At 47.1% G+C, this 19783-nt stretch overlaps 1 protein-coding gene across 9 annotated transcripts in view; it reads right to left on the minus strand.

Moving 5' to 3' along the window:
- The window catches only part of Abr (ABR activator of RhoGEF and GTPase), a 146983-nt gene that overhangs the window by 88053 nt on the left and 39147 nt on the right, over window positions 1–19783 (minus strand). For 4 of the 9 annotated variants that reach the window (XM_090350500.1, XM_090350495.1, XM_090350498.1 and 1 more), the window contains exon 2: window positions 5868–6052. In XM_090350500.1, coding sequence (XP_090206626.1) covers window positions 5868–5975 — 108 coding nt within the window. In that variant the 5' untranslated portion in view covers window positions 5976–6052. Of the gene's footprint in view, window positions 1–5867; window positions 6423–19783 lie in introns of those variants that run through there. The other 5 variants (XM_090350497.1, XM_090350496.1, XM_090350494.1 and 2 more) reach the window with 2 other exon arrangements.

The following is a 19783-nucleotide window of genomic DNA, read 5'->3' on the forward strand; positions in this document are numbered from 1 at the left end:
GGGTCAGGTAACACTGTCACTTCATTCAAGTGCAAGAGTACAAAGGTGCAGGCAGTGAGCAATCTCCTTAACCCCTAGTCTCCCCCTACCATGCTGCCCTGAGAGGACTGTGGCTGCTGGCTCCAGGCCCCAGGATCTTATATCATATAACTGGGCTCACGCACTTGTGGTGTCAGATCTGTGATGGGCAAGGTGGCACAGAGGATGAAGGAGCCCATAGTCACAAAGGATGATGGCAGTAGCTGGCATTTAGCAAGTGTCATGAAAGCCTTTGGAGTCTTTCTTTTCCTGAGAGCTGTGTGGTACTCCAGACAGAAGCCACTGGCTAGTAAATAATCTTGCTGGCCAGGCAAACACACCTTTCCTCTGAAAGAAAACTAAAACCACTCTAGCCTCATTAGCACCTACTAGGTTAGCAACAGGAAACAGAGTACTTAGAGTAAAAGCCAGCCAATCCTGTTGCCCTTTTGCACCACAGAAGAACACAAAATCCAGAGGCCAGTTTGCCTTTGCCTTCAGCTACCCCACTTCTGTGTAGCCAGATACCTGTGAGGACATTCTGTCACATTTATTTATTTGTTTACTCATTCATTCATTGCCAGTACTGGGACTTGAGCTCAGGGCCTCACATTCTCACTTGCCTTCTTTTTCTCAAGGATGGCGCTCTACCACTTGAACCATACCGCCTCTTCCAGCTTTTTGGTTCATTGGAGACAAGAGTCTCAAGAGACTTTTCTGCCTGGGTTCCCTTCAGACCACAATCCTCAAATCTCACTTCTTCCCAAGTAGCTAGGATTATAAGAATATTTTTTTTTTGGCCAGTCCTGGGTCTTGAACTCGGCCTGAGCACTGTCCTTGGGCTTTCTCAAGGTTAAAGCTCTACCACTTGAGCCACAGCATCACTTCTGTCTTTTTTCTCTGTATGTGGTACCAAGGAATCGAACCCAGGTCTTTGTGTATGCTAGGTAAGCACTCTACCACTAGGCCAAACTCCCAGCTCAAGTCACACTTTATTTTGAGGACAATTTAACACCGGTAACCATAAAATGAGAACAGTTTAGAGGGCTAGAGAACTTCTCTCACAAGGCCGTCATGATCTTAGAGGCAACACACGTGAAGGAGTCACTCTTCTTTTTTTTTTTTTAAAAGGAGTCACTCTTGTCTACATAGCTGTGAGGAGAAAGAGCAGGAGGAACAGGAAGAGGAGGAAGTCGAGGTGGAGGAGGAAGGGGAACAGTGATAGATGATGGTGATCAATCATTCCAACTATCTCCACCCTAATCTTTGGATTCTCTAGCCAGCTGGAATCTGCATCTATGCATAATTCACAATTTTCAGGGTATTCTGTCTAAGAGCGTGTGTGTGTGTGTGTGTGTGTGTGTGTGTGTGTGTGTGTGTGTGTGTGTGCATGTGCATGCTGGTACTGGGGCTGGAATTCAGGGACTCACAATCTTGCTAGCCATTTTTGCTCCGGGCTAGACTCAAGGCTAGATGCTCTATCATTTAAGCCACAGCTCAGCTTCTGGCTTTTTTGGTAGCTAACTGGATAAAAGAGTCTCCTTACCTGGGTTGGCTTCAGATCCTCAGATCTCAGCCTCCTGCGTTGCTAGGATACTAGTTCTTAAAACCCTCTTGAGGAAGACTCAATAAGAAGGAAGAGGACATCCAGTAGCTTCTCTTAACATGATCAAACTGGAGCTCAGAGCATGATTGGCAGACAGCCCTAAGGTTACACTGCTATAAAGATACAGTGGAGGAACAAAAATCCAGATTTCTCTTGCCTGGGTCCTCTTTTTACTGCAGAGATGGCAGTCTATAGCCAATGGAAGGGAGTTTTCCTAAGACTATGGTCCTGGATGAGGAACCTGTATCTTATATGTTAGCTAAGCTGAAGCATCCTCAGCTTCCTTCCTGTTGTGAGACTGGGCACTCCCAGTTAAACTGAACCAATAGTAGTGGCCATGTGCTGGAGTGCCCTGCTCAGTTTGGGCTTGGTTTTAGGGTTCACTTGATATCTCGGTGGGCTTCATATCTCTAGGATACAAGCTGAGAACAGCACAGGAGGGCACATTAGGGGTGAGGAGTGTGTGTCTTGCCAACACCAGAGACAAGCTTCATCTGGGATATCACACTTGTGGGACAGATCCAATCCCCAAAAGGAGGTGGGATGCAAAAGCCAACTCATTGCCCAGCATGTATTTAGGTAGACTGGACATGAGGTTTGAAGTGCTTCTAGTCCGCACTTCTCTAAAAGCTAATGAGAAAAGTCTTGGTTTTCCTTTTGTTTTTTTAAGCTGCTTGCTATGTAGTCCAAGTTGGCCTCAAACTCAACTCATGGTCCTTCTAGTTCTGCCTCTTCAGGGATGTGATTACAGGGTCCCCAGGCCTTCCCTAAGCGATTCCATCATCCTCCCCAGCAGACCTTCAGGGTTGTCAGTGCTTTTAAGAGATAGGAAACTGAGGCTCAGAGTTTTTAACACTTGTCTAGTGTCTCAGAGCCAGAGAGCAAATTTTCACCCAACCAAAACTTATGATTGATCCATTCTCTAGGCTTCTGAGGGTAAGGCAGTTGTGGCTCATCTTATATATTAACTTGACTGTGCAATATGGCACTCAGACTTATATTTGTCTAAACATTACACTTGTCTAACTTATTGAAAACTGAGGTAGAAACTGCCTGCCTGACTGATGCAGCTGCAGCACCGGCTTTCTCCAGCCTTTGGACCTAGCCTCAAGCCTATTAACTTTCAGACTAGACCTTATACCATTCCCTCCCCTGGCTCTGAGATCCTTGAACTTGGAAAGAATCTTACATTGCCTCTCCTGGGCTAAAAGGATCTATTGTAGAGGTTGAGACTTCTCAGCCTTCATTTCCTCTGGTAAATCTTTTTCTTTCTTCTTTTATTGTCAGGATAATGTATAGAGGGGTTATAGTTACATTCATCAGGTGGTAGGTACATTACTTCTCATACATTGATACCCTCTGGTAAATCTTTTTCTATATATAGAAATATGTAGGAACACACACCCACACCCACACCCACACCCACACACACACACACACACACACACACACACACGGTCTTTGTTTCTCTAATACAAAAGACCTAACCCTAAGCTTCCAGGTAGGAGCTGGATGCATATTTGTGTGTGGAAGGCTCAACAACCAGGCTCTACGAGAGGCCAGATATCTGAATACCCAGAACAATCATCTAATTTGGCCCCGAAGTCCTCTCTGTTCTCAAGTTCCTAACAGGAAGCCTGGCAAGAGAGGGGACTTGCTTGGCCAAATGAGACCAATTAAATAGCAGGAACCTTGACTCCTTTTGTTGTTGGTTGGTTGGTTTTGTTTTTTAAACTAAAATATTTCCAGTACTTGGGAAAAGGCACCCACTCCCTCCAGGCACCCTGTCTTATATAGTAATACTAGGAGAGCCCACTAGGTGGAGACCCAGTAATGCAGTAGAAAGGGTAAAATCTTGGTTCTAGGAAGGAAGAAAATAGGGGCAGACAGGAGATGCTTAGGCTGGAAGGATCTGGAATCTTCTTGGACATCCCAGTTGTATTGCTTAGAGCGGCTCCTCCCAACAGTGTGAAAATTTATCCCAAGAGTCTTAAGCATTGAATGGATTGTCACTTGGGTAGCAACTCTACCTCCCAGGCCAGGCACAGATGGCTATAATCGTAGTTACTCAGGAGGCTGAGATCTGAGGATCCTAGTTCAAAGCCAGCCTAGGTAGGAAAGTCCATTAAGACTCATATCCCCAATTAACCATGAAAAATCTGGAAGTGGAGCTGTGGCCCAAGTGGTAAAGCACTAGCCTCGAGCAAAAAAACTCAGAGGCAATGTGCAAGCCCCAAATTCAAGTCCAAGCCTTAGGATGAGCACGTGTGCACATGCACATGCACACACACACAAGTTACTTCCTCCTGAGCCACAAAGCAAAACAGGTAGCCAGGAAGTAAAATCACCATCCAATGCTTTGGAGTGTCAGGCAGAGATTATGAGGTCACCCTCATAATGGGGGTGACCTTCTCGAGGAGAAAGTATCCAAGAGGACCTTCCATGAGACAATCTAAATATCCATGTAAGAACACTACAGCATGGTAGTCACATAACAAGGGATGAAAAAGGGGACAAAGGTGAGGAGGAAGACAGAGAGGAGAGAAGAGATGGAGATTCTGGCCTTGGTCCTGCACTGAGAGTCTACAGTTCATCCTACATAGGTTGAGGACTGAGTCCCCCACCGGTGCCTCTGAGTCCTGCTGTCCTTGTCTCAGATAAGAAGGCATAGATGAGGAGCAGAAGTTCTTTCCTAGCTGGGCATGGTAGCTCACTGGAATCTTAGCTACTCAGGAGGCTGAGATCTGAGGATCATAGTTCAACGCCAGCCCAGGCAATACGAAGTCATGAGATTCTTGTCTCCAATTAATCACTAGAAAATGGTGAAGTGGGCTGTGGCTCAAGGGTAGGGAGGTAGCCTTGAGCTGAAGTGCCCAAGCCAGAGTGCAAGCCCCATGACCACCATCCCCTGCCCCAAAGAAAAAAGTTCTTTCCTTCTTGCTTTCCCCTGGCTGGCCTGAGTTCAGTTCTAGCACACCCTGTCCTCTATTTGGTATTATAGCTCTGCCTCTGCATGTCCAAGATTGCTGTCTGTAATCCACTACAACCTCCGTTAAGACACCAGGGCAATAGCTCCCCAGAATGCTGACTATGGGGAACCAGAAGCTGATCAACATCCTTGCCCATCCCTGTACCTCCCACATGCCCTGCTCACTATCCCTTCCCAAACTTGTACTGCCTGGCAGCCTCCAAGCTCTGCATCGGCCTCTGTTGCCATGGCAACCATGTGGCTTCCCCCAAGTGGGAAGCTGGTTGCCAAGGCCCTTGTTGCCAAAGGCTATAACAGCCACCCTGGTGTGTGTGAAGAGGGGGTGAGAACCTGCAGAGGGTGGGAAGGAATTGGGTGGGGTGCGGGGCAGTGATTCTCTTAAATGGTAGAGTCCAGGCAACCTTCAGCTTGAATGGGGGTGCAAGACCTCAGAGAAGGGAAATGCATTGCAAAGCATCCCAGTGATGCTCCTCTGGGGGTTTCAAGGGACTCCCACAAAACATACCTGAACAAGCTGGACCCAGCAGGAGAGGCATGCCAAGTGACCCCTCCACCTCCATCCCCTGGCAAATACATACACCACCAAGAGGAATTAGCTTTGATTCCTCTCCCCTACTCTAGAAAAATATCTAAAGAATCCATGTCTTGCTTGCTCGGGTATTTCAGATCCATATACACATAAGACAGTTCCAATGTCAGCCTCTGTCACCAGGGACAACAATTCTCCAACATTGCTACCCCCTTCCCTGTCTCAGATGATGAAGTGCATACTTCATGTTCCTTATTAAAATGTTTCACTTGAGAGAAAAGCTCCAACTTCTCCTACAAGGGAAGAGGGGTGCTTCCCCTATTCCAGGGTTTATTCTGTTCTTAAGAGAACAGAACAGGGCTGGGGGATGCTACAAGGAGCATGGTGAGCCAGCCTCGGGGACACTGATAGGACATGGGCTACCTATGGAACCATGCCCAACCTGAGCCAGTTCTGAGCCTCAGAACCCCATCTGCCCTGCAAAAGGATCGAGGGTATCCAAGAGGCATGGGAACAGATCGCTGGCATAGGAGAGACAAGTACAAGTGGCAGAGAGCAGGAGGTGGGGCCCAGGGCAGATACACTGACAAGGGTACCAAAAGGAGCCAGGCCCACCCTCCCCGAGTCATGTATCTCCCCACCCCACCTTCCTAAGCAGACTCTAGCCCACACTGCCCATGCTGTCTTATCACCCCCTCCCCAGAAAGAAAAGCAAATGTACCTACCCCAGGTGCCAGCCCCTCAGGTGGGGTGGGAGAGATGCTGTCTCCACCGCCCTGGCTGCGAGTGCTGAGCTGGGGTGACATGGTGGGTGATTCATCGATGTATGGCATGGTCTCCGAGCCTTCGGGGGGCCCCTTCTGCTCCTCATGCCCCTCTGCGTCGTAGTCGTCGGCTCCGTAGCTGAAGTCTGAGACAAGGAACAAGAAAGGCCACTGAGAGTCCTCCACCAGGGCTGCCAGGGACTGGTAGCGCAGTGGGCGCCGGCGGCGGCCCCCGGCTGCCATGGTCCTGGCAGCACCATGCACTCCTGGCTGGGGCAGGGACTGTGCAGGTTGGGCCCGGGGAGGGGCTGGGAGCTCCAGCAGGCACAGCTCGGAGTGCCCTGTTCACTCTGGTCAGAGGCTGCTTGCTGGGAGCTGCGAGGAGCGAGGAGCGGCTGGGCTGTCACCACCAGCCTAATAGCATGTCAGCCAGCCGAATACTTGGAGCTGCTGTTTCCTTTGCCTCCTGCCTAATTCTACGTCTAAAAATTAACAGTGGGATCAGGAGGCAGGACGCTTCCAATTCTCCTCTCTGAGTCACCATTTTGCTTTTTATAGGGAATAAGAAGGTGGGGGCGGGCCAAGCCATGTCACTTCCTCGGCCCCTCCTCCTTGGGTACCATTTGTACACTTAGCCCAGTCCCACTGGGGGGGCTAGGGCAGGTTTGGGGGTGGGAAATGGAGCAAAAAGGTCCCCATGGAGGTCCCTCATCCCTCCATATGAGGCTCTTGGTGCAGGACAGAGCCTGGGCAGGCAGGCGTAGGCGAGAGGCAGTGCTCAGGCCTGGCAGGGACCTTGTGAGCCACAGACTCCTCAAAAGCTGCACTTGTCTCTGTAATTCCAAAGCTGGTTTCCTTCAGGGAAGGAGGGAAGGAAGGCAGCAGGAAATCAGGCTGTGTTAACCCCCTCTGTGCTGTCAACACTCAGGCTCCAGCACCCACACAAATACCCCCTTCTGGGGACAGCAGGCCAGACCAACAGGGGACAGGGCAGTGCCTCAGGGCTCTGCACTGAAGAGAACAGCCTCACAAAGGCCCCTGTATCACACCCCACTGTGGGGGGTGGTGTCTTTCCTGTAATACCATGAGGAGCCTCTCACTGCCCACTCAAGCTTACTTGGCCCACTGCTTCCTCCAGCCCATGCAAGGCACTACCTTGATGAAGAGAGCCCTGCCAGGATGCTACTTCCAGAGGAGTGCTCTGTCTTCTGAGCTGGGCCTACCTGGGAGAAGGGGCACTCATCTCTACGTCATTGGCAGTCAGGAATTGGTGACACAGCTTTGAGATCAATAGGAACCAAGTATTCCAGGTAGGACACAGAGACCACAGTACCAGGCCTCCTGGCTTAAGGCAGCCCTGGGTCCAGTGGTGGACTGTCCTGCACACTGCTTAGGTACTGTGCCTGTGCACCTTCTAGATGGGAGCTACAGGCCCTATGCCTAGGATTAAGCCCAGTGTGGTAGGAGTCTGCTGGACCTTTTCAGACATCCCTTCCTCCACAATGTCCTTCTGGCTCACAACACATGGCCTCCTGGTACCACCTTGATCCTGAGGCAAGAACTGGGTGGCCATGGATGGAGGCTTAGCCTACTCAGGCTGATATGAGTCAGGCAGGCTCTAGATAACAGATGTAGGGAGAATGAATGGGCAGAAGAATTCACCATTCATCTCAGGTCTGAGCTTTGCACTTTTCTACCACAGCCCCAGCTCCTCCTCCTCTGTCACAACACACCAGCCCACGAGCTGAACAGCCAACAGCCTGAGAATGGTGTCAATGGGTCAGTGGGGCGCCCAGCTCTGGCCACATTCCATCAATCTGGCCCTTTGGCAGCCAACAGCTTACCCCAGGCTTGCTGCACCTGTTCCTGCTGACTTCCTAGCCTGGGTTCTAAATTGACACCTTTTAGACTATCTGGATGCAGGCTGCTTTTCCCAGGACACCCTAGTGACAGACATGTTAACCTCTAAGAAACATGCATGCCCATGCACCCAGGAAACAAGACTCTTGGCCCTTACAGCCATGCAGTCTGTGTCCAAAGCTAACGAGGTAAGTTGGCCTGGTATTTCCTTGAGATAGGAGGAAGGGCACACAACATGCCATGTGTAGTTTGGCTCAGGGAGGGCTTGAGTTTCTGGAAAATCCTCCCTGGGGCAAGCACAGGAGGAACTTGAGATGTCACACTCTGATCAAGAGGCTTCAGGCTGCCCTATCTATGTGGAGCCAACATTGGGACCTTGAGCCATGGTGGACCTTGGCCAGCCAATTGTTCAGGTTCCAGCAGGCTGACCTGTCTCCAGTGGTCATGGGAACAGAGCCCATACTTTCCAGGTATTCCCCAAGGGCAGGGTTCATAGAAGGAACAGGGAGGGTAGCTCCACCATACCACCTGGTATCCTACTACGTCACGGGCATAATGTGTCTGCCAGTCTTTCCTCATCCATGCACAATTCATCAGAGATGAATGGACCATGCCCCACTGTCTCCTGTTCCTCTCAACCCAGCCACACCATTGTGAAGTATTCTTACTGTCCCCATTTCACAGACAAGATCACCAAGTCTCAGGCAGTTGACTAAGGGCACCAAAAACATCTGAATCCACGTCCAGACTCTCCAAGGACCATCCTTTCCCACCTGATTCTCACTCTAAATAAATCCCTTCCTTGGGATTTATTTATAATCAGCCAAGGCTGATTATATAGGACAGCAAGGGATGCTTCAAAATGAGTCCTCACTCCAAAAAAAAAATAAATAAATCCTGAGAGCCAACCAAGTGCCATGGCTCACATCTGTAATCCTATTTACTGAGGAGGCTAAGATCTGAGGATTGCAGTTCAAAGCCAGCACAGGCTTTGGTCTAAGAAGACCACAGGTAACAACCAAGGTGTAGCTTGGACACCAGTACTCAAAAGGAAGAAAGCAGATGAAGCTGTTGATAGCAGTTTTATTTCTCTTCGTGGTAATAAAAGTTCCATTGTACTTGGAGTGATAGCATGGCCAGTGGGTAAAGACTTTTTCTAGTGATACAGGACTTATGGCTAAGGCCTTACCCAGGAAATGTTAGGCAGGCATACATGGGACTTGGATGAAGACAACTGAAAGATATACAACTCCATCCCCTAGCCTTTACTGTTCCTCCTGCCAATTTGGAAAACAGATGCTGTAGTAATCATATTGGAAAGAAGGAAGGCTAGGAGTGTAACTCAATCGTGGCACTTTTACCTCTGGCAAAGAGGTCACCTGTGGCTAATACCTGCAACACAAGCTAATCAGGAGACAGAGCTGAGAATCCAGGTTCAAAGCCAGCCCAGACAGACATTTTGAGAAACTCTTACCTCCAATTAATCATTAAAAAGCCAGAAGTGAGAGCTGGGAGTTTGGCTTAGTGGTAGAGTGCTTGCCTAGCATGAATGAAGACCCAGGTTCGATTCCTCGGTACCACATACATAGAAAAACGCTGGAAGTGGAGCTGAGGCTCAAGTGGTAGAGCTCTAGCCTTGAGAAAGTCCAAGGACAGTGCTCAGGCCCTGAGCTCAAGCCCAGGACTGGGGAAAAAAAAAAAAAAGGCCAGAAGTGGAACTGTGAGTCAAGTGATATTCAACCTTAAGTGAAAAAAACTAAGGAAACAGTGTCAAGGCCCAAGGCTAAACCCCTGTACCAATCCACAAATACAAACAAAATAAAAAAATAAAAATAAAATAAAGATGGTATCTAAACCATGCATGTGCGTGTGTGTGTGTGCACGCGCGCGCGTGTGTGTGTGTGTGTGTGTGTGTGTGTGTGTGTGTGATGCCAGTCCTAGGGCTTGGTTTCAAGCTTTTGACTAGCAGTTTGCCACTTGAGCCACAACTCTACTTATGGCCATTTTTAGTTTGTTCCTACTCCTTTTATTGTTCCTTCCTAATTTCTTGGTGAAATTTTTTTCACTGCCTACTTCTTAGAAATTGGCATTCTTTATAAATCCTTGCAATATACTATCATACAACAAAAAACCACATAACTTTCAGCAGATACTACCCTAAGGGAGAGAATGTATCCAGTATGCTTTCACTCATATGAAATTCTAGATTTAAAAAAAGAAAGAAAGAAAACCAAAACCTACAGCAGTTCCCTTTGGGAACAGGGTGAAGATTGGAGCTGACTACAGTGGGCACAGGGGACTTTCTGGGCTGATAGAAGTGTTCTGAATCTTGACAAGAATGAGGAGTACACAGGTGAATATGTTGATTAAGTGGCACAGGAAAGATTTGTGCAGTCACTACATACTGAATTCTAGTTAATGATATCCATGCTGAAGCACGCTGATGTCAGCAACTGTGACATCTATGTATATCTCTATAGACAGATGGATAGACACACACACGTGTGTGTGTGTGTGTGTGTGTGTGCGTGCGCGCGCGCGCAGGGAACAGGGATGGATAGATGTGAAATAAAACTAGGAAAATGATAATTATAGACTTGACATCGCAGGTAACTGCAGCTTCTCAGTATAGTTCTGTCAACTTTTCTCCATGTTTGATGTTTTGCATACTAAAACAATGACTTCTGTCACCACTCTTTGGCTTCCTCTCCCAAGTTTTATTTGCACTCCAGGGAGCGATCTGGGCTGCAGGTCTGTCTCTGATTATTTCCTGAACCTATCCACAGCTACTCCACCCTCAAACCTAACTTTTTCTTGCAGTTAAAATGCCAGCTTATTCAAATAGAAAACCTAGGGGTCTTTCATATTCCTCCATTTCTCTCATCTCATTTTCTGCCTCCTGAAATGTCCCCACTGCCTCCCAATGTCTCCATCTCCGACAAGGACAATTCCAATGCATTCTTCCCAACAGCCAATCTTCAAGCCTGATCACATCTCTCCCCCTGTTCAAAAATTTAACAGTTTCCATTCACTTCACTACCGTTGAGTACCAGACTTCTCCTAGGGGAGTGGGTTTATAGTGGTCCCCCAAAATGTACGTTCAAATGCTACCCTGTAAATGGGAACATATTTAAGAAAAAGGTCTTCACAGTGTGAAGAATCTCTAAGTTGAGGTATGTGTGCCTTAATCTTGCAACTGTGTTCAGGAGACAATGGAAGGGAGGAGGCCTAGATGAGACAGGTGAAGACTGGAGTGATGCTGCCACTGGCCAGGAGTGCCTGAGCCAGGAGATGCTGTGTGGTAGAGCTCTTGCCTAATATGAGCAAGATCATGACTCTGATTACCAGTATGCCAAAACAACAACGACAACAACAACAACAGTAACAAAAAGGTTAGGGAAAGGCATCTTTCAAACTCCTGGAGGATGCATCCAATTAACAAAGCTTTTCTAAATCTAATTTGGTAACTGGCATTCAAGCTCTAATAGCTAGTGCAGCTTCTAACACAGCACCATCTAAAACTGTATCCCAAGATATTAATTATAAATGGACATAAAATAAAGTTATAAGATTATTCATAGGGCTGTTTATGATTGTGAAATATTAACAATAACCTGAATGATTAATTATAGGGAACTGGTTGAGTGAATTATAGCACATCTGCATGATGAATTCAATGCAGCCACTTAAAAGTTATATGAATGTGGTAGTTGTAGCAATATACAATATCAGCATATATGTGAGAAAACAGAAAGGTCTGTACATACTTCAAAGAATACTTAGAACTAGGTACTAGTGGCTCACATCTGTAATGCTATCTACTCAGGAAGATAAGATTTGAGAATTCCAGTGTAAAGCCAGCCCAGGCAGTAAAGTCTATAAGAGACTCTTATGTCCAAGTAACCACCCAAAATCCAGAAGTAGGGGTCGCTCAAATGGTAGAGCATCAGTCTGGAGCAAAAAAAGCTACAGGACAGTACCCAGGCCCTGAGTTTAAGCCCCAGTACTAGAGTGTATGTACACACATTGGCTGGCGCATGCAGTGCGCGTGCATGCGCGTGCGCGCGCGCACACACACACACACACACACACACACACACACACCTGGAAAATTGCTCACCAAACAATTATAGAGAGGAGAGCCAGGTATAGTGGCTCATACCTGTAATCCCAGCATTCAGAAGGCTAAGGCAAGAGGATAACATGTTCAAAGCTTCACAGGGAGACCCTGTGCCAAATAATAATAAGAAGAATGACAAATACCAACAATAATTAAAAGTACGCAAGCAGGCAAACATAAAAAATCCATTATTCAAATTCTGGAAATTCAGAATAAATCAATTCATGATCTCTGCTTCTCAAAATAGTAGCAGACATTGCTGTCTTCTATTCAATATCTGTCCTCCATTCTTCCCTGTTACACCATCTTGATTTGTCCTAAAAAAATTTTTCCACTTTTTCTGCCTTTCCACTAACTAGGAGCAACCATTTAACATAAATGTAGACAATGAGATCCAAGGGACGTATGCTGGATCCCTTGGCAAGACGGCTGCTTTAGGGATTAAAAAGGGATTTCTTAGGCACAAATGGCTCATTCCTATGATCCTAGTTACTCAGAAGGCTCAAATCTGAGAATCACAGTTCAAAGACAGTCTGGGCAAGAAAGCCTGTGAGATTCTTCTCTCCAGCTGATTATCAAAAAGCCAGAAGTGAAGCTGTGGCTTAAGTGATAGAATGCTAACCCTGGTGGGGGATGGGGGGGAAAGGCTCAGAGATAACACAGCACCTAGGCCCTGAGTTCAGGCCCCAGGACCAGCATCAAAAAAAGTGTGTGTGTGGGGGGGAGGGGAATTTCATGCCTTGAACTCAGATGTGGTAACAGGAGCTAAAGTGGCCATATTGCTAGCAAGAGGGAAAAGGTCAAGAATAAGCAAGAGACAGCTTCCTTATGTTGCTGAGCTACCAAACCACACTCAAAATAGAACACTCTTTTTGCACCTATCCTAAAAATTGAGTTTTCTCCTATTTAAAATGAACACATTTTTTAAAAATTTATTTATTTTGTCTGTCATGGGACTTGAACTCTGGGCCTGTGCATTGTCACTGAGCTCTTCAGCTCAAGGCTACCACTCTACTCCTGGAGCCACAGCACCACTTCTGGTTTTCTGATGGTTAATTGGAGATAAGAGTCTCACAGACTTTAGTGCCTGGGCTGGCTTTGAACTGCAATTCTCAGATTTCAGCCTCTTGAGTAGTTAGGATTACAGGCGTGAGCCACCATGCCCAGCTTAAAATGAACACATTTCTATGTGACACCATTATATCCTAGTAGAGGAAGACAGTTGGATAAGCAATGAAACTTCTCAAGCACAGAGAGGCAGAAAAGAAGGAATACGTGGGGGTTAGGGATGGCTGGAAGAGGTTGGGAAATGGTTTGTTGCTGCCTTAAGAGTGAAGACCCTGAGGCCAAGTGACTTAGGTTTCAATCCAGGCCCCATCCCTTCTAAACCTCCCTGACCCCAGAAATACCAGGCATTTGGCAGTCACTTACCAACAGACACTGGCTAAATGATCCAATGCAGAAGGGGGACAAGAAAGGAGAAAGCTCATAGCACTGTTGTCCAACTGGACAACACATGCAAAGCACTTAGCACATAGAAAGCACCCAATAAACCTTAGCTTCTATTGTTAATATTATTAATTGAACTTTGAAAGATGTGTGGGCGCTTGCCAAGTGGGCAGGGGGAAGGGAGCAGAGTTCTAGGCAACGAGAGGAAGCTTGGCAATGGCACCAAGTGTTACAACAGCAGGGCCCCCTGAACGGGACTATAAATAGCCAGTGTGGTTGGAACACTGAGTGAGCAGGAGGGTGAGGTGACAGTGCTGCAGAGCTGGGCACAGACTGAGCCAGGCAAAGAGCTGGGCAGGACTTAGGGCTCTGCCTACCCAGCTCTCTGCCCAAGACAGGGTTCCCGTGGCCCAGGTGTGGTTCGACATTGCTATCTCTAGATAGTTCCTCTGGACACAGGCTCAGGAATCACAATGCAGCAGAATTCCAGGACTTCTACATTTCTCTGAGTCACTCAGAGAAGGTAGGTGAATATAGGGGCCCCTATTCCAACCCCATAATGAAGCCTCCAGGGAGCCACACTGTGGTGGGACAGCATGGGGCTTCCAACCACACTCTTTCTGGGAAGTACAGAGAACTTGCTGGTGAGAGGTGCAGAGTCACTGGTCTTATGCCTGGCACTCATTCCGATCACCTTAACCTTTGTTGGGTACCAGGGGGGAGGCAGTGCCCAGATCACAGGAGGTTGAGCTGCTTACCACCTTTGCCTGAGAGTCTGGCTCAAAGAGCAGACACAGCCAAGAACCCACACTAAGACCTCCCTTCCCCCTTACACCCCCACAAGACAGACACTGATACTTCAAAACCCTTCAGATATGGGTCAAGTTAAATTCTGAGCGTGTAATAACTACATTTACTTTCTTCCTGATGACAGGATGGTAGAGGGAAGAAGAGCAGAGGGAAGCCCAACGTTGATCAGCAATCCCACTACAGCAGCAGGGACCATCTTCAAAGGCCTGTTCCTGCTCAAGAATCTCCCACAGTCTCTGCAGTCACTGTGACCCTGTGAGGCACTGGACTGAGAACTACTTCATTTCCTCCATGAGGCAATAGCTGGTGGATGAAGCTTACAAATATTATGCAGAAGAAGCCTAACATGAAAAAGTGAATTCCGCAGGCCTCTGTTCATGCAAAGTCTAGAAACAGGCAAAACCAACGGATGGTGAGAGAAATTCACAGCTGGAGATGGGCTGGGGGGGTAGTGTGTTGAGTGGGAGGGCAATGAGGGAACTTTCTGGGGTGATGGGAAGGTTGCACATTGTGATCTCGGTGCTGGTTACACAAAGAGACATATGTAAATGTTCATTCAGCCATATGCTTAAGATTTGTACACTTGAAAGGGTTTTTAAGAATTTTAAGCCAGGCGTTGATGGTTCACTCCAGTAATCCTAGCTACTCAGGAAGCTGAGATCTGAGGATTATGCTTCCAGGCCAGTCCAGACAGGAAACTCTAAGAGACTTATCTCCAATTAACCAGCAAAAAAAGCAAGAAGTGGATGAATGGTTCAAGTAATAGAGTGCTGACCTTGTGCCAAACAGTGAAGCATTGGGTTCAAGACCTAACACTAGCACCCATACACAGACACACAGACACACACACACACACATAATAATTTTAAGAACTAGGCTAAGGGGATGGCTCAAGTGGTAGGGCAACTGCCTAGCACACATGAGGCTATGGGTTCAATCCCAGCACTGGAAAAAAAGAGAAGAATAAGAATTATGATTCTCCTTTATAAACAAGGAAATAAAGGTATAGGAAGTTAATTGCCCAAGGTTTAGTGGTTAAGCGGACAACCAGACTGAACAGAGGCTGACTGATGCCAGAAACTACTCGGTTAAATATATATGGATGAAGTGCTCCAAAGGGAGCTTGAGAATGAAAGTAGTAATAACCAGTATGGAAGAGGAAAGAAGAATAGAGGAGGAAAAGGTCCACAGTTCCAGTTACTGAGGGTCTGAGGTGCGGAACCAAGGCAGGACAATTTTGTTCAGGGCACTGATGAATGACAGATGTGCTGAAGTTCAAGTCCAGGTGGTCAGACTGGGTAAGGTCCAGAACATGATGTTCCACAGACCATTTTGCTCAGTTTGTGGGAGCCTCTAATATCAAGGCAACCAAGATAGACAGGATGATCTGGAGTAAAGCAAATAGCCTGAGGGCTATAGGGGCTATAGCAGTGGGAGTAGAAAGAGGACATGATATGACTAGCCTAGAATATAATAAAAACAGTCAGGAAAGGCTCAGGAGTTTGATCTAGTGGTAGAGTGCTTGCCTAGCATTCACAAAGACTCGGGTTCAATTCCTTGGTGCCACATACATAGAAAAAGCTGGAAATGGTGCTGTGGCTCAAGTAGCAGAGCGCTAGTCTTGAGAAAGCTCAAGGAGAGGTGCTCAGGCCCTGAGTTCAAGTCCCAGGACTGGCAAAAATAAAAATGAAAAAAATAAATAAGAAGGATATACTCTGGGTTTGCGTGACTGAGGGCTCTGTGGACAGAAACTGGGACCAGGTTTCTAGGAACAGACCCTGAAATAAGGTAAGATAGGTCTGTATTTGGACAGGTGTCTGTTCTGAATATGCAGGTCTGGAAACCTGATGAGGCTGAGCCAGAAAACTGGCAGCTTCACTACTGCTCCTTTGGGTACCACATGGGCCAGATGATGCTCTTGGGGATGGTAGGAGCAGGGATTGTCTATCAGACACAATAACCTACAATGCTAAGGTCATTATCATCTACTGCACTGAACAAAGGCAGAATAGAACTATACAACTGAGTGTATAGAGTGTGGGCCAAAACCAAAAGACAGTATATTCAGGACCAGCGCCTGCCTCTAAACTAGAGTTCTAGGGAGTGACAAAGACAGGACCCAGTGGAACAATAGGCAAATACCATGTACCTCACATCTAATACCCCAAAAGGGAGGTAAGACCCTCTCAGGTCTTCTAGGTCAAATCATGGGCAAGTTCTCAATTCTCAACCACAGAATCTAAGATGGTGACCACTCTTTCCAGAAAGGCTGGAAGGTGCTCTTGGTGTGGACACTTTCTACTTAGTGCTGCATCTCCATCCTTCTGTTGGGTCATCTTGTCTTCCCAACCATTTTTATTAGCCACCCTAAGGATGAGAGCTTGACTTCTCCATCTTCTCTTGCCTACTCAGTGTCTCATCCAGTGTCCTGGTTTTAAATACCAACTACATGCTGACAATTCTTAAAATACACACTTTTTTCAGCCCACATCGCTCCTGAAGCCCAGACTTGCTGATACAACTGCCACTCCTTTTCATTGTCTGTCACTCCAGTGTTAATACATCTAACCTAACTGCCCCAGGCTTGCCCCACAACAGCCTCCCCATTCCAGCTAGTGTCATCCCTCTCCTGCCAGTGGCTCAGGGACATCTGTATGCCCTCTCTTACATTCCACAACCAGTCCTTCAGAGATTACTATTACTCCTACTTACAGGTGCTATAGCATCTGCAGTTACTCTACATCCGGCATCCAGTTCTTCCTCATCTCCACCCCTATCATCTGGTTCAAGAGGCATAAATTTCTCCTGGACAAATCAAATACCCTCTTGATCCATCTTTTTGATTTTTACAATATATCCTCCTTTACATTTCTTTCTGTATGGTACTGGAGGTAGAAGTTGGGCCTTTCAGCATGCTAGATAAGTGCTCTATCATTGAATTACAACTCCCCCCTGCTGGTTCCTATGATTTATTTATATTAGGTGGTATGGAGGTTTAAACTCAGGTCCTCATACTTGCCAGGCAAGATACTCTACCACTTGAGCCACATTCTAGGACTTTTTTTTTAAACTTTGTTTTGGGTAAGGTCTCTTCCCTGGGGTGGCTCCTCCAATGTCTACCTCCTGAGTAGCTGAGATTGCAGACTCTCCTGCATAGCTGGGATTACACACATACTCACTTAGCAGTAAATTTTTCCCAAAGCACTTCCCATGGCACCATCTAGAACGTTAGATCATGGATTTCTTGTACATTGTTTAATGCAGCATCCCCCAAATTTAGAATGGTATTCAGCACACACAATGTGTGAATAGTCCATGTATATTTGTTGTCTGACAACAAATATTGACTGAATGAATGAAAGAATGGTTTGTATCCAGCTGGGATGAACATCAGAATGCAGGCACTGGATAGTGAAGGACCTGGCTTTCCTTTTCTCTTGTCATTTCCAGTCTATTCAGATGTGAGAAATAGGAATATTGCCAACCAGTGTAGGTGGAAGCAAGGGGAGTGAGCAACAGGCCAGTGAGGAGGGAGATGGCAAGAGAGGGAGGGTTTCCAAAGAAAAGTCAGAGAAAACTCAGGTCAGAGTTGGAGCTGAGCTGTTTCTCCTGGAAACAGGGCTCATATAGAGTGTTCCCTGTGTGATGGATACTGCCTGAAGGCAAGCAGGCAAGAAGGCATTTCAGGGTCTGGGAATGTAGCTTAGTGGTAGAGTGCTTGCCTAGCATGTATGAAATACTGGGTTTGATTCCTCAGTACCACATAAACAGAAAAGGCAGGAAGTGGAGCTGTGGCTCAAGTGGCAGAGTGCTAGCCTTGAGCAAAAGAAGCTCAAGGATAGTGCCTAGGCCCTGAGTTCAAGCTTCAGGACTGGTGGTATTTCATCATACCTCATGCTAAGCAAGCAGCCTGGTGCTGAAATAGCCCTGTGCAGCCACGAGACAGTCTGAGATTGATTCCTGAGCACATGAGCACATGGCAGGCTGTGGTAAGAGGCAAAGCCTGAACCAAACTAGGACTGTATGCGTGCCTGGGAAAAGGAGGAGGAAGAAAGAAAGGTCTTTACTTTAATTGGACACTTCAGGCAGGCAGGGAGAACAGCCATGGTTTATTCATTTCAGGTCCCTTGGGCTCAGCCAGCAGTAGTCTGCTCAGACAGAATGGCCCCTTATCCTGATGTCTTCAGCTCAGCTGGCTCTGGGCAGTGACCCACCACAGGGGCAGCTAGACACTGGGGCCAAAACACAGGGGCAGCTCAATCCTGGAGGTCTAGCCAATGTCACTGGAGTTGTCAGCTTTGGTTCCATCCCCACTGCTGAGAGTAGACTCAAGCATCTGCCCCCCACCCACCTACCCCTGCAGGGGTACAGCAAGGCCTCTTTGGTTGCCATGGAGACAGCACTGTGATCATCCACCTCCAGGATCCCTTAGGGAAGCAAGGGAGGCAGAGACCACAGTTGCTTGGAAAAGCCCTGGGCTCCAAAGCCTGAAACAAAGGAATTTCTGGTAGTGGACATGAGGAACAAAGGCAGGGGTAAGGAGACTGAGGGCAGGGTGACTCCACTGGGTCTGAGGCAGGGAGAGCAATCCTCACCAGTCTCCAGGCTCTCAGGGATAAATAAAAATGCTGACTGTTCACAGTACAGTGTCTCAGTGTAGACAGCAAACCACAGCCAAGATCTTATTTCATCCTCTCAACTCAGGGAGGTTTGTCAGAGTGGCCATTACTCCCCTCCATTACATATGAGGGAAACTGAGGCCCAAAGACATTCTAGGTGTTGTGCGGAGCTAACAAACAACTGAGCCCCAACTTAAAGCCTGTACTTTGGGCCAAATCTATTTTATTTTCACACTTGACATAACTCCTCACCAAAGCAGAGAAGCCTAAAATTCCTAATGACTACAGGAAAGGCCACGACATGCCCACAGAATCCAAGGGGCTGCTGCTGTATAATAGCCAGATGACCTTCCATAAAGGAGGAAATGTTTACTGCTTGTGTAAGTAACCCAGAGTCACTCCTCAAACTTCTCCTCCCATACCAGATGTAGTGACAAGAACAGACCCCCACCCAGCTCTGTTACCAAGAGCCTGTTTTCAACCAACAGGACTGAGAGCAGGGCCAGATCAGGAGTCAGACAGATCTGGTGCTAATCCCAGCTCTACATGATTCCTGACAAACTATTCATTCTCATGGAGCCTTCAACTCACTCATCTGTAAAATAGGACACTGTGCCACTGCACAGAGCAGTGCAGAAGAGCCATGAAATCCACCAAGCAAGACATTTGGGAGGAGTAGAGCCCAATACTAGGACTTGAACTCAGGGCCTGACCATTGCCTTTAGCTTTAGTACTCAAGGTTGGTGTTCTATTGCTTGAAGCCCAGCACCAAGCCTAGTTTTTTTTTTTTTTTTGCTGTTTAATTGGATAGAAGAATTTCACAGACTTTCTTGACCAGATCGGCTTTGAACTATACTCTTCAGATCCTAGCTTCCTGAGTTGCTAGAATTGCAGGTGTAAGCTACCAGTGCCAGCTCAAAAGAGGCATTTTTCAAACAATAAAACATTTGGTCAATCAGAACAAAACTAAAATAATAGTAATAAATCCCTTAGAAAGTCGAATTTTGAGCCAGGTATCA

The sequence above is a fragment of the Megascapheus bottae genome, chromosome 17, assembly GCF_031878675.1.
Source record: "Megascapheus bottae isolate mThoBot1 chromosome 17, mThoBot2.hap1, whole genome shotgun sequence".
Classification (NCBI taxonomy): domain Eukaryota; kingdom Metazoa; phylum Chordata; class Mammalia; order Rodentia; family Geomyidae; genus Megascapheus; species Megascapheus bottae.